Raw genomic sequence first — 12,985 nt, 5'->3', positions numbered from 1 at the left:
AAATCCTCATGAGTTCTTCCTGAATCATAGCCACTCACTAGTGGTTGGACACTGGTAAACCTCCAGTCTTGGAATCAGATCTTATGTACCTCCCCTCCTCCCTGATCCAGGCTGCCTTGAACTAGACTTGCACCAGCCCCTGAGTCCCCAGCTCTGGATGGATATGATGTTAGCAGATGGAATGTAGCCTCTGCTTGGCACTGTGAAATTCCTCAAGTCAAATAGCTTAGTTTCCAAGAGAAAGGGTGATAACTCAAGGTCAATTGGACACACAAATGTCCCACCTCATAAATGCATAGAGATATCCTGGAACACCTTGATGGATAGTTTGGGAACCATAGTGCTATTCCTTATATAGCATCCCCCCCAAATAGCCCATCTATTTCCTCAGGCAAATCTCACACCACACAGGACAGTGTTGTGTGCAGTGCGGCCATGGAGCTGCAGGGGAGAGGAGGGCTGTGGGGGAGGAGGGAGGACTTTTCTGTTGCAGAGACAGAAGCTGCAATTCTGAGGGAAACACCTCTGGGTCCTGACAGCAAGTGTGTACGCTTTTCAGAACATTTGCATTCTGCACATGCTCACTGCTGCCCTATTTTTAGACCTCGGCAGGTGGGCCTGCTCCATCTCCAGATCTTGTTTCTGAAGCCAGCACACGTCCTAGAAGGTGTATGTGAAGACTCAGATGTTAGCATTGCTCCCACTCCCATCCAACTATATTTGGGTTAGTGATCTCAACTTCTGAAGGAAAAAATAAGTGTATTTGTACAGGTGAGAGGCGATCTTACAGGACTGCTAGTAGCTAGTAGGTTCATGAGGATAGGCTGGGGCATGTGAGAAAAGAATCTCTAGATAGCAGGTTCCCCCCTCCCCCAGCAGGTATTCAGGGTAATGCCACATTGTCCTCAGAAATGGAGATTATTATAAGGATCTTCAGATCTTGTGACACAAGAAACTTCCCCACCCAGCACTTCCCTCCCTCCTTCCCTTCTTTCCCCCCTTCTGCCACTTGAACCACATCTCCCGTTCTTTTGTTTTGTTTATCAGATAGAGTCTCACACTAACTTTGTCTAGGTCAACCTTGGCCTACTGTCCTCCTACCTCCCCTTCCTGAGTAACTGAGACTACAGTCATACGCCATCAGACTCAGCATATAAGAACCATCTCTTCAGACTTGGGGTCACTTGAGCTTTCAGAGATTCCAAATTCAAGAATAACAATAGTCTGATGGTCAAAGTAGCAGACGAGCCTGAGCTCTGGGACCTGCTTTCTGAAGACATACCATTTCCCTGAGTGGGTTCCACAGAACCCTACTCCTCGGGCTGTTGTGAAGAACAAGATGTTTTCACCCCAGAGAGATACAGAAAGCCAAGTTTCCCCAAACCTCCCACTTTTAGAAGCTCTTGATGACATGCAAATTGCCAGAGAGGGTGTGCGTCTCTAGGGGTGTATGTGTACGTCTGTGCATTGTGTGTGATTATGACTAATGTCCATCAATTACCTGCAAATTACTACATGATGCCCATAATGATAGTTCTGTTTTTAGCTTAATGGTTTATGTATCTTAACTAGTGGCTGCTGTCTGGAATGGGCCTGCCTGCAAATCAAAACACTATTTCCCAAGCCTGTCATGGTGACAAATGTTGCTTACATTTGCTCTTTTATTCCCAAGGTCAATTGACATGCTTAAAAAAAAAGTTTATATATATATATATATATATATATATATATATATATATATATATATATATAAACTTTTTTTATATAGTCATTGGTGTGCTAAGAGCCTTAAATAAGAATCATTCAATAAATGCCCAATTTGCTGTATTTACTGTTTATTCCTGGATACTTTTGTGTCAGCAGAACCCATTAAGGACTCAGAGTAGAGATATGTGTGGACCACTCTCCCACACAGGCCTTTGTAGTAGATCTCCAGACCTCCAGGAAGCAGGAGAAGCATTTTGGGGTGAATCTGGGTTTTAGGTTGTCCTGAACCTCACTGATCTCTCTCAATGTCTTGGTGTTGCCATCCCTGAGTAATATAAATCCTACCACCTTTCATTCTCAGTGCCTTGACTCACCGTATTCTTTGCTTATGCCATGTATTCAGAGGGCTTTGTGGGTTCTCTGATTAGAGGAGTTGGGCAGGGTTTCTGGCCAATGGAGGTGGCCCAGGATCACTGTGGCAAGAGGAAAGATTCAAGCAAAGGTGCTCAGGCTGCTGCCAAAGCCAGGTCATTGCCTGAGCTCTGCAGGAAAGGGAAGGTGCTCTACCTCCTAGTCTGGAAGGAAAGTTTGGAAAGGCATGGACTCAAGACGAAGAACACCACTGACCTACATGGCAGCCTCTGTGGGCAGGGTAGGCTAGTCTAGAAGGTCAGGACCATATCTTTCCAGAAATCATATTGAGGCATGGTAATGAGACTAGAATGATGAGAGAGAGTTCATTAGACAACTCCCAAGATTTGTGGAGGGGAAGTGAAAAAAAAAAAAAAGAACATGAAAAGGGAACAGCATGTGCAAAGAGGCTGGGGCAGGGCAGTTTGAAGAAGCTGAAGGCAGTAATTTTTAAAGAAGGGACTGAGAAGGAGGCAGGGAAGGATATTGTCTGACGCTATTTAATGTGTGGACACATCATGATACAAAGGGGACTTTCTTGTTTTAAATTCACAACAGGAAATGCAGCTCCATACTGTCCATACTAGGGAGTGGTCATTTCCCTTATTTCTTGAGATTCCCCTGATCACAGAAGATGGGGGGGGGGGGTAGGGCAGAGCTATAGGTAGGAGGGGGATGGGAAATGACAGAGCTATCATGCAGGCTGAGTTAGGGACTCTGGCCTTAAGGCTTGCAGCAGTGGTAAAGCTGGAGAAGAATTATGAAGAGTGAGAGTCCGAGACTTCCTCCATTCTCAAGACTCTGGATTACTCTGGACCAGAGGTCAGAAGCAAAGAAGGAAGTGGGAGAGAAAAAATGCCTGAAAAAGCAGATGAGTGTTGGCATCCCTAAGTGGTCGTGTTACTAGTGTGCAGAGGGCTGAGTCCTATACACACTGCAGTGACTGGGGCATCTACAGTGTTGACAGGGGCCTCTTGTCTTCATTGCCGTTGTTTTATCCCATTCCTCAACTGTTCCAGAACCCCTTACTCCTTTCAGCGTGGTGGATAGTTCAACTTGTCAGATAAAGCAAGGGGAAGACTGAAAATTATACTTGCTTATTCCAACGCTCCACACACTAGCTCCTCTGTCTGCATGGTCAGCAGCCTGTTCCTAAAACCAATCTGAGATGTGATGAGTAGGTAGTGGAAGAAGAGGAGAGATGCCTTAAATATCCAGATGTGAATTCCAAATCCCCCACCCCCAGCTTTAGCACCTCTGAGGATTCCTTATGTAGGAATTACCTCCCAAGCCCAGGAAACAGCTGAACAGTGGTAAATATATCAGATTAGAGAAAATGCATGGCAAGCTGCAATTCTTATATATTGCAAGTGATAAAACGGTAATTGTTTGTTGACAGTGTACATTAGCTATTCACAGCTAGTGTCAATAAATAGCACAAGAAGCGAAGGTCTAGGAATCTGTAATATTAGGGCCAAAGTACCATGGAATTATGGATGGGAATACAGCATCATGGGAGGAATCCATTCCCAGAGTTGCTGTTGAAGAAGGCTCTTCCCAGTTGGAGTCTAGGTATGGCACCCCACCCCCTACCCCAGACCATCTGGGAGATCAGAGCCAGGTAGAGAGGCTGGTCCCATTAGGGACACATTTTTCTATCTTATGGTAAAGGGTTTAGTGAGGTACCACAACCTCAGTGGAAGACATACAGATTTGGGAGTGAAGGAAGGGAGTACTTTGGTAAATCAACAAAAAACCACAGGACAGGTGAGTAGTGACCTGAGCTCTGTGTTGAAGTTCTGGTGGTCAGTCAATGCTGTGGGTAGGAAAGGACAGGGAACACTGTGAGAGGCCTAGCAACAGCCAACTTTGAGCTCAAAGCCCAGTCCACAGAGACTGACTTCAGGTCAGATCTAATGAAGGGTACTGTTCAGTAACTTTTAATTTTGACATAATTATAGATTCACAGGAAATTGCAAAGATAGTATAGAAAGGTCCTGTCTGTCTACTGTTCACTGTCTCCTTTGCTGGTTTCATTTCAACCTAACTATAGCACAACATGAAAACCAGGATGTGGACACAGTATGTGTGTAATGTCTGTGTATGTCTGTGTGTGTGAGTGTGTGAGTGTGTCTGTCTTTCTCTGTGTGTGTATGTCTGTGTGTGTGTGCACACCTACTTCTGTGTCATTTTATCACATGCAGACTTACTGCAATTGGGATTACAGAGCTGTTCTTCACCACAGGCACTAGCCTTGGTGGGCCTTCCTCATTAAACTGTCACCCACTTCTTATTTAACCCCTGGCAACCATGAAGCCATTTTCCACTTTACTATTCTGTCATTTCAAGGATGTTATATCTTCAGAAACTAGTTTCTTCCCCCCTTTCAGCCTAATGCCCTTGTCATGTACCCAAGTTGTTGCATACTCTCCATCCATCTATCACTCATTCCTTCCCATGGCTGAGTAACATTCCATGGTGTTGAGCTGTGGGCTTATTTGTTTGTTCTTTTCATCATCCACCTGTTGTAGGACATTTGTATTGTTTCTGGATTTTGGCTAGATTTTGGCATAGTTCTAAGTTTTTGTATATGTAGGATATTTTTGAGTGTGTATGAGTGTAATAATTGCTGAGCTGTAGAATTATTGTATGTGATCTAAAAAAAAAAAAAAAAGAAATGGCAAAGCTGTTTTCAGAGTGACCGTATGGCTTTTACATTCTTCCCAATGGGTTTTGAGAGGCCCAGTTGTTTTACACCATCAGCAATGGTCAATCATGTCACTATTTTATTGTAGCTGCTCAAATGCAAATGACCTAATACCCCACAGTATTCTTCATCTTGTATTTCCGTAATGACTGTTAATAGTAGGCATCTCTTCCTGAGAAACATTTATTTCTGTTCTTAGTTCCTGAAATGTGGGTTTTTCCCTCCTCTGGGCATGGATGAGTACTTTTGTTGTGTCAACGTGATACTTTTAACCCTTTTTTAAACAGTCAGTAAAATTAATTGATTTTCAAGTATTGAACCAGCCTTGCATTCTTACACTGAACTCCATTTGGTCGTGATATATAGTTATTTTTTTATATGTTGCAGGATTTTCTTGGTTCAGGATCTTTGTGTTTATGTTCACGTGTGATGCTGATCTTTGTTTTCTTTGTTTGCACCATCTTTGGCTTAGATATCTGGGTGTTTTGGCCCTCATGTTATTATTTTAGGAGCGGTTTTTTCAAGGGCTTGTGTTAAGGTTAATGGGTGTTAATTCTTTATACATTTGGTAGAATTCTTTACTAAAACTTCCTGGCTATGGATATTTTTCTTTTTGAAAACATGTACTTTAATTAGAATATATTAATGGTACAAGGGGATTTTATGGCACTAATTCCATAGAAATATTCAGTGTACTTGGAACACATTTACCCCCTCTATTGTATAATTTCCGAAACCTCCTCTTTTTTCCTCTTCCAGTTTACACTTTTCTCTTTATCTTTTTTTCAGTTTCTTTTGTCATTCATACACACTTAATTTCCATGTAGTTAAATCAGTCAGTATTTAAGTCTCCTGGGGTATCTTGCTGTATCCATTCTTACTTGATACATTTCAAAAGATAGAAACCTAAGTCAAACTAGCTTGGGAACAAACAAAAGAAAGAAAAAAAATCAAGAACATTAGCTCATGTAACTGGGATTTGAAGAGAGACATTGCTGTGCGTGGCTGGATCAAAGATCTCAGAAATCTATCATCCCTGTTCCACTGCTCAGCTTTTGTTTATATCTATGTTGATATCTTGTGTTCTAAGGTAGATAGGCACTTTGTGGCGATAAGGAGATTGTTGTTGTTCCAAGCTTACACTTTAATGATTAAATTCCCCAAATGACTTTCAGAATCCCATCTCATCCCATGGGAGGACACAGAATCACCCTGCTTGGTCTATATGCCCTCTTCCCTCTTCTCATACCTAGATACAGTCCATAAAAAGGAGGGATAGTATTCTCTTTGTGGCTAATGGGCAGGTAGGGACTTACCAGAACTGTGTCATGGACAGATCCCTAGAAGAATGGTGGGCAGGTAGGAGCAAAAGAAGTCACCTTTAGGAAAGCTTTCCATATAGAATCTGGCTACACCACTCCTGGACATGTGTCCAAAGGAATGTAAGCGGATTTTCAGTCATGCATGCCAATGTTTAAAGTAGCACTATTGACAATAGTCAAAGTATGGAATTGACCTTGGTGTTCATCACCATGAATGGATTAAGACAATGTGATGTATCTCTCTCTCTCTCTCTCTCTCTCTCTCTCTCTCTCTCTCTATATATATATATATATATATATATACACACACACACACACACACACACACATACACATATACAATGGAGTATAATTATTCAATCATAAAGATCTTCCTACCTCAGCCTCCTGAGTGTGGAATTATAGATATGTAACACAAGCCTCCCTAGTGTTATATTTTTAACCCTAAAAGAACCTAGGGAAATGACTGAGTCTAAAAGCATAGCATGTTAGACTTCACAATCCCTGTTTTTGTTTCTCATATAAATTCCAGAAGGAAACACAAACATTTTAATTTTAAAAGCATGAACAGCACGATCCTGTGTGTATGAAATTATTTCATTGAGTATGAGTCCATGCATCGATCCTTCTGCCTCACCTTGTATATCAACTGCCAGGAGTGATTATTTCTGGATTTTGTTGCATTATTCACATTGCTCTTTTTAAGCTAGTAAATGTTTATTACTTTAAAAAAAACCTGCAAACATTCTTTGCACAGAATAAATTCTGTGGTTAGAAGCATGCACATTTTGCTTCTCAGAGTTGGATAAATTTTCCTCAGTCTGTGAACAAATACTGCCTTGTGGTAGCTAGCAATTGTAAATGCATGGTGAATTCTACCCAGAGCCTCAAAGGACCTCAGCCAGAAAGGGAGAGGACAGGAGAAGAAACCAGAAGAGGAGAAAAGAGAAGAGACACAAACATACCAGACAGGCCTGCAGCTCAGGGAAGGCCCATGTCGTTGGGGAGTCATCCCTTCATATTTCTGTGTCAGAAGGCTGCTGGTGTCTGTCTCCTCTGAGTGTCACATTGCCTTTGAACCTCCAGCCTGTGATGCAGCCATTTTGGCTTTGTTTCTATTCCTCCCTGTGTTAGTCAGCTTGCCATTATTATCACAAAACACCGGAGCTAATCAACTTAAAGAGAGTAAAGGTTTATTTTGGGCTCACAGTTTTGTACATTTCAGTCTGAAATCTATTGTTGTGATGTGTGTGTGTGTGTGTGTGTGTGTATGTGTGTGTGTGTGTACACGCATGCATGCATGTGCTCTTAAACTCAGGACCTTGTGTTCTCTCCTGGTTTTTTTCTTCAAGGCTGGCTCTGTACCATTCAATCCATATCTTTGCTTCTGGCTTCTTGGGTGGTTGAGTGGAGATGAGTCTCTAGGATTTTGCTGGGACTCAATCTCAGGCACCTGAGTAGCTAGGACTACAGGTGTGAGCTACTGATTGTAGGCAATTACTTGTTGCCATGGCATTGGAGCTGGTGGTGAGGCAGCACACCATGACTGGAAGTGCATGGTGTAGCAAGCTGCTCCAGTTGTAGCGAGCTGCTCCCAATGTGGAAGCCAGAAAGCAAAATGAGAGAGAGTGGGGGATAGGGTAGAGGTAAGGGAGGCACAGTGCTGCCTAGCTTGTGTGAGGCCCTGACTTGGATACCATGTATCATAAAGAACAAGAGAGAGGCTAGATTGGCAATGCCTATTCCAAGTGCCTAGCCAATAATATCAACTTCCTTCCACAAAGCTACACACTTACAGGTTCCACTGCCTCCTAATGGCATCCAGGTGAGGGTCAAACCCTTAACACAAGAGCTTTTTTGGGGATATCCAAATGGTAACATTCCTTGTTCATAAATCAGCACTCCCATCCAGTAGATGCTCAATAAGTGGGTAACGGATGTGCAGTTTCCTGATGGGTGCCTCTTTCTGTTTCAGGCTCACTGGCTTTCAGCTGCCAGCCACCATTGTCAGTGCTGCCACCACTCTGTCCCTGCGCCTCATCAGCGACTACGCAGTCAGCGCCCAGGGCTTTCACGCCAGCTACGAAGGTAGGTGCCTCTCTCCTTAGCCACTTTGGCCTGTGACGTGTCACCGCCACAGGCAGGGTTCTGCAGACTCTCAAGCTTGTACCTGTCCCTAACAAAGCTGCTTAGGAATCAAAAACTCAGTACAGAGATGCCCTGGCAGCCTTCCCACAAACAGAGAATTAAAAGGGGGAGCCCAGGATCTCCCAGGAACATCTGCTTCTCTCTCCTTTACTGGGCTTCATTGTGTTTTATTTTTCAAATTCTGTTTTATATTGGACTTCATTTGTATGAGGTACCTCAGGTTGTTTGTGAAAATAAGCAGAGAGATATAAGGTTCAACTCAAAGAAATAAAAGTGGCGGCCAAAACTCCAATAAATATGGAGACTTAAGAGAGTCAGTTTTAGATCACTTAGAGGAAGACTAGACAGTTTTTCCTTAATAGCATGGATTAAAGTTCTTTTGGTTTGAGCTAGGCAGCTAATTTCCGCTTCCCTCAGTCTGTTTAAATATGGTGCTGGAATTCAAATGAACACTAATATCTTCAGATTATACACTCCTATTATTATTAACTTTATTAAGTTAGTTCAGAAGGTGGTACTTCTAGATCTCTGTCATTTCCCTGGAAGAAATTTACATCTCATTAATAGGTAATTATGCTGCTCTTGGCTAAGACCTACACTGCTATTTTGTGTTGAGATTGTTAATAGGCATATTTTAAGACTGTTAATGATAATTAATAACAGTAATGACATAACACCCTGGTGGAGCCATGCCAATTAAATGAAAGCATTCTTTCCTATGCCTTTGTTTGAGAACTTAAAAGAGTAAGTGATGTTTTCGTTAATGATGCTGTAGCAACACAGAAATAGACACTCCCCATGTCTTGGCCAGGAGAATCTCACACAGATAAGTAAATCCTACCTTTTTTTTGTCCTGGGACTTGAACTCAGAGCCTTGTGCTTGCTCAACTGACCCTACATCACTTGAGCCACACTTCCAGTCTGGCATTTTGATGGTTCTTTTGGAGAAAGAATCTTGTGACTGTTTTGTCTGAACTGGCTTCAAACTGTGATCTTCTAGATCTTAGACCTCTTAAGCAGCTAGGATTATAGGCATGAATCACTGGTTGTCTGACTGTTTTCCACTATTTTTTTAAACCTAAGATTCCTTTACCTGAAGCCTCCTGACAAAATCCTTTTGCATTCCAAATGAGGATTCCTGAATTGGCCTGACTTTGGTACAATGATCTGCCAGTCCCAAGACCAAGTATGTAACCCTGGTCATCCTGGATAAATGTCCCCAAGCCGGAACTACAGGCCTCTTCAGAAGCTTCTTCAAATTTCTACTGGACATAAATAGCTCTGAGGACATAGTAGGCATCAAGTGAGCAACACTAGAAGAGGTACCTTCAGAGACCCTGGGAGTGATGGATATAGGACATACCAGCTGGGCCCTGGATCCTTGTAGTACCTCATTAAGCCCTCGTAAATCTTTATCTGAGGCCCAGACTCTCAAGAGACATCAGGAAACCACCTGTGCCATTCATCCAGGCTATATTGTTCCAGCCTATAGGTCAACAATGCCAGGCCCTTCCACCCAGAGCAGACATGGCAGCACATTCAGCCTCCTTTTGGAAACAGTTTCTACTTGTAATTGGTGATCAAGATCTCTGAGCATCTTCAGGTCAGTTAGCTTCCCAATTAGAGACAAAATTCCCAGAGTCTGTGTATCTTGTCATACAGAGAAGGGGGAAGTCCATGGGACCTGCACTCAGAGTTGACAGTGTGGCCTGCAAATTTGATATGTATCTACCTTCTAGCCTCTTACTGAGCCCTGATCTATACCTTTCTTCCCAGTACAATAGCCATTAAGCCATTAGCCCCGAAGGACTGTTTGCATTTAAATTAATTAGAATGAAATAAAATTTAAAGCCAGGTTTTATTTTTGTCACACCAGAGTCTCAACAGGTGTTTGATGGCCTCATGTGGCTCAGGGAGACTGTGTTGGCCAGCAGATGTCCATCCCTGCAGATGTGTGGGAGGGAATTGAGCTAGAAGCTTCCATCAGAGTCACATTGGGGTCTGTGGGGGTAAAAGTGTCACAAAATGTTAGAGGTAAACTAGAGGCCAGTGGATCTCTCTTCTTACCTGCTTGGCCCAAGCAGGGCAGTCCAGACCTGAGAACACCCAGCATTCCACTCCAGGTCCCACACACATAATCAGGTCAAGTATCTAAGTCATGGCCCCAGCAAGCCTTGCAGAAGAGGTCCTGCAAACCCTGGACCGGCACAGACCCATGGCTGCAACTGTGAGTTTCTCTACAGTCATGTGAGCACAGCTTCTGTACACCTAGCCATCTTTGTATGGCATGATAGCATATCACAGATGTTTGTACATACAAGAGAATCAGCCACACATAAGCCAAGGCTGTGGCTACTACCGAATCCTGTTAGACAATGAGGAAATTCACATCTGGGAAAGTATGAGTCCTACCCATTTCTGGACCACCTTAAAGTGGAGGAAAGAAGGAAGGGAGGGAAGAAGGGAGAGGGAACTAGGGAAGGAAGGAAGGAAGAAAGAGAAAGGAAGGAAGGAAGGAAGGAAGGAAGGAAGGAAGGAAGGAAGGAAGGAAGGAAGGAAGGAAGGAAGGAAGATGGGGTCTGCTGTGAATATATCCAGAGGATGTATCCCCAGCACAGAGCCTTTGAACAACAGATCAAGTCACTACAACTTTGAGGCTGGATTGATTGGTACATAGGAGTTTCTAGGGCCTGTAAATGACTTGGCTTCAGGGAGAAAGGCCAGCCACTGTGGAGCAGGCAGACAGAAAGACAGACAGGATTCAGAGAAAACCCTCCCTGCCAGCTACCTTGTGTAGTCTTATTTTCTATGTCACCAGCTCTGTTTCAAAATGGTATCAGGGCACGGCTCTTGGTTGTTCTCATTGGCTGGCATCCCTGAATGTCTGCCATCAAACTGAGCTTGATCCTTCTCCACCTTCATCCAGAATGTGAAAAGTGCAGATAAGGAACTGAACTGAATGGCTGTAAGGACTTAGGAAAAAGGTGAAAGCAGGCAAAGAGTGTCAGCTCAGGGCTGCTTCTTAAGGAAAGATCAAAAGGCCAGTTGTCAAACCCTGAGATGCAAGAAGATGCTGGATTTGTAATCCCCGGGGGCTCTGAGTGAGTGTGGGCTGCAGCTGCTGGACCAGAGGGAAGGGGATCAACTTATATTAAGCACTGAGTGTATGCCAGATACTTTCCATACATTATCACCTCTAATCCCTCATGACAACCCTGAGGACAGATCTTGCTATCTCATCTTACAGATGTACTGGCCCAGCCTCTGCAGAGGCTTGGGCCTGGCTTAAGGGGACTTGATGGCCAGGAATTTGAGCAAGGCTTTTCTGGCACAAAAGGCTCTACTCTGCACTGGCATCCCACAAAGCTCCTTGTGAGAGGCAAGGCCAGAGACTCCATTTCACAGCATGGAGCAAAGTCAGAGCTTGACATGAGAGGTGTGCTGTGGCCTCTGTGTTCCTCCAGACAGATCTCCAGAGTTTCTCAGCCTGCGGGACCACACAAAAGACAACGTGCTCACTTAATTTTACTTGGAAATTTTAAAAATTGGAGTAGCATTTAGGATAAGTATGTACCCAATACTTGGTGGGATCTACTAAAACACATACACACACAATTCAAATTTAACTGAACATACTGTATTTTAATTTGTGAGATCTAGCAATCTCTTTTTCTCATCCCCCCCCATCTCTTTCTCTATTTTCCTCCCCCCACCTTTTATGGTGGTACTAGAGTTTGAACTCCGGGCCTATGTGCTCTCCTTGAGCTTTTATATTGCTCAAGGCTACTATTTGAGTCACAGCTCCATTTCCATCCTTTTGTTGATTCATTGGAAATAAGAGTCTCATGGACTACACTGCCTAGGCTGGGTTTGAACCTCTATCCTCAAATCTCAACTCCTGAGTAGCTAGGATTACAGGTGTGAGCCACCATTGCTCAACTAGCAATGGCCCCAGGAGCAATTCCTCCTCTTTTTCCTCCCAACTCCCAGGTCTGCCTGCCCTGCTCTGCCCTGCCCTGTCCTTTATGCCCAGGCAGGCCCTCCCTTCTGCACACCTACATAGGTCCAACGATACTTGGATTATTCAGTACATGAAATTTTATAATCTGTTTAATGAGGTCAGTGTTTCCTCATGTTAATATAAGTAGCCCTGGTTTTTGTCCTTTCTAGTGAATACCAGTGAGGGACCCATTGTGGTTAGAACATACCATAATGATTTAAGCAGTTATCTTCTGTGGACATTTAGATAAAGAGCATCCTTGTTCCTGCATTTTAAGCCCTCCTCTAATTACCTCCTTAAAATAAATTCTTGGAAGTGCAATTGTTGGGTCAAAGAGTTTACAGAGTTTTACATTCTGATACGGAATTCCAAAGTGTCTTCAGAAAGGTTATACGAATTCACACTTTCAGCAACAATGCAAGGACAACCTAGGCCCTTTTCCCCTCCCACTTGCCTACCTTACAGGTTGGGAGAGTTTTAAATCAACTTCATTGATGGAAATAGGTGGAAAATGAAATCTCATTTGTAGTTACAATTTGCATCTCTTTGATGCTAGCAAAGGTGGAGCGCCTGCCACCATTTACTGGCCATTTGTAGATCATTTTGTAAATTGTCTGCCCCAATTTTCTGCCTGCTTTTTTTTTTTCTATCAGGCTGTTAGTTATTTTTCCTATCTTCTCTGTAAATGGG

The 12,985-nt window shown here is 43.2% G+C and overlaps 1 protein-coding gene across 1 annotated transcript in view; it reads left to right on the top strand.

Moving 5' to 3' along the window:
• Positions 1-12,985, top strand: part of Csmd2 (CUB and Sushi multiple domains 2) — a 535,187-nt gene that overhangs the window by 98,012 nt on the left and 424,190 nt on the right. Inside the window, exon 3 of the mRNA XM_070008973.1 lies at positions 8,123-8,235. Within this exon, the coding sequence (XP_069865074.1) occupies positions 8,123-8,235 (113 nt within the window). The remainder of the gene's footprint in view (positions 1-8,122; positions 8,236-12,985) is intronic.

This window comes from Dipodomys merriami, unplaced genomic scaffold (assembly GCF_024711535.1).
Source record: "Dipodomys merriami isolate MVZ:Mamm:240054 unplaced genomic scaffold, mDipMer1.0.p SCAF_71, whole genome shotgun sequence".
NCBI classification, from domain to species: domain Eukaryota; kingdom Metazoa; phylum Chordata; class Mammalia; order Rodentia; family Heteromyidae; genus Dipodomys; species Dipodomys merriami.
This window is presented reverse-complemented; position numbering and strand designations above follow the sequence as displayed.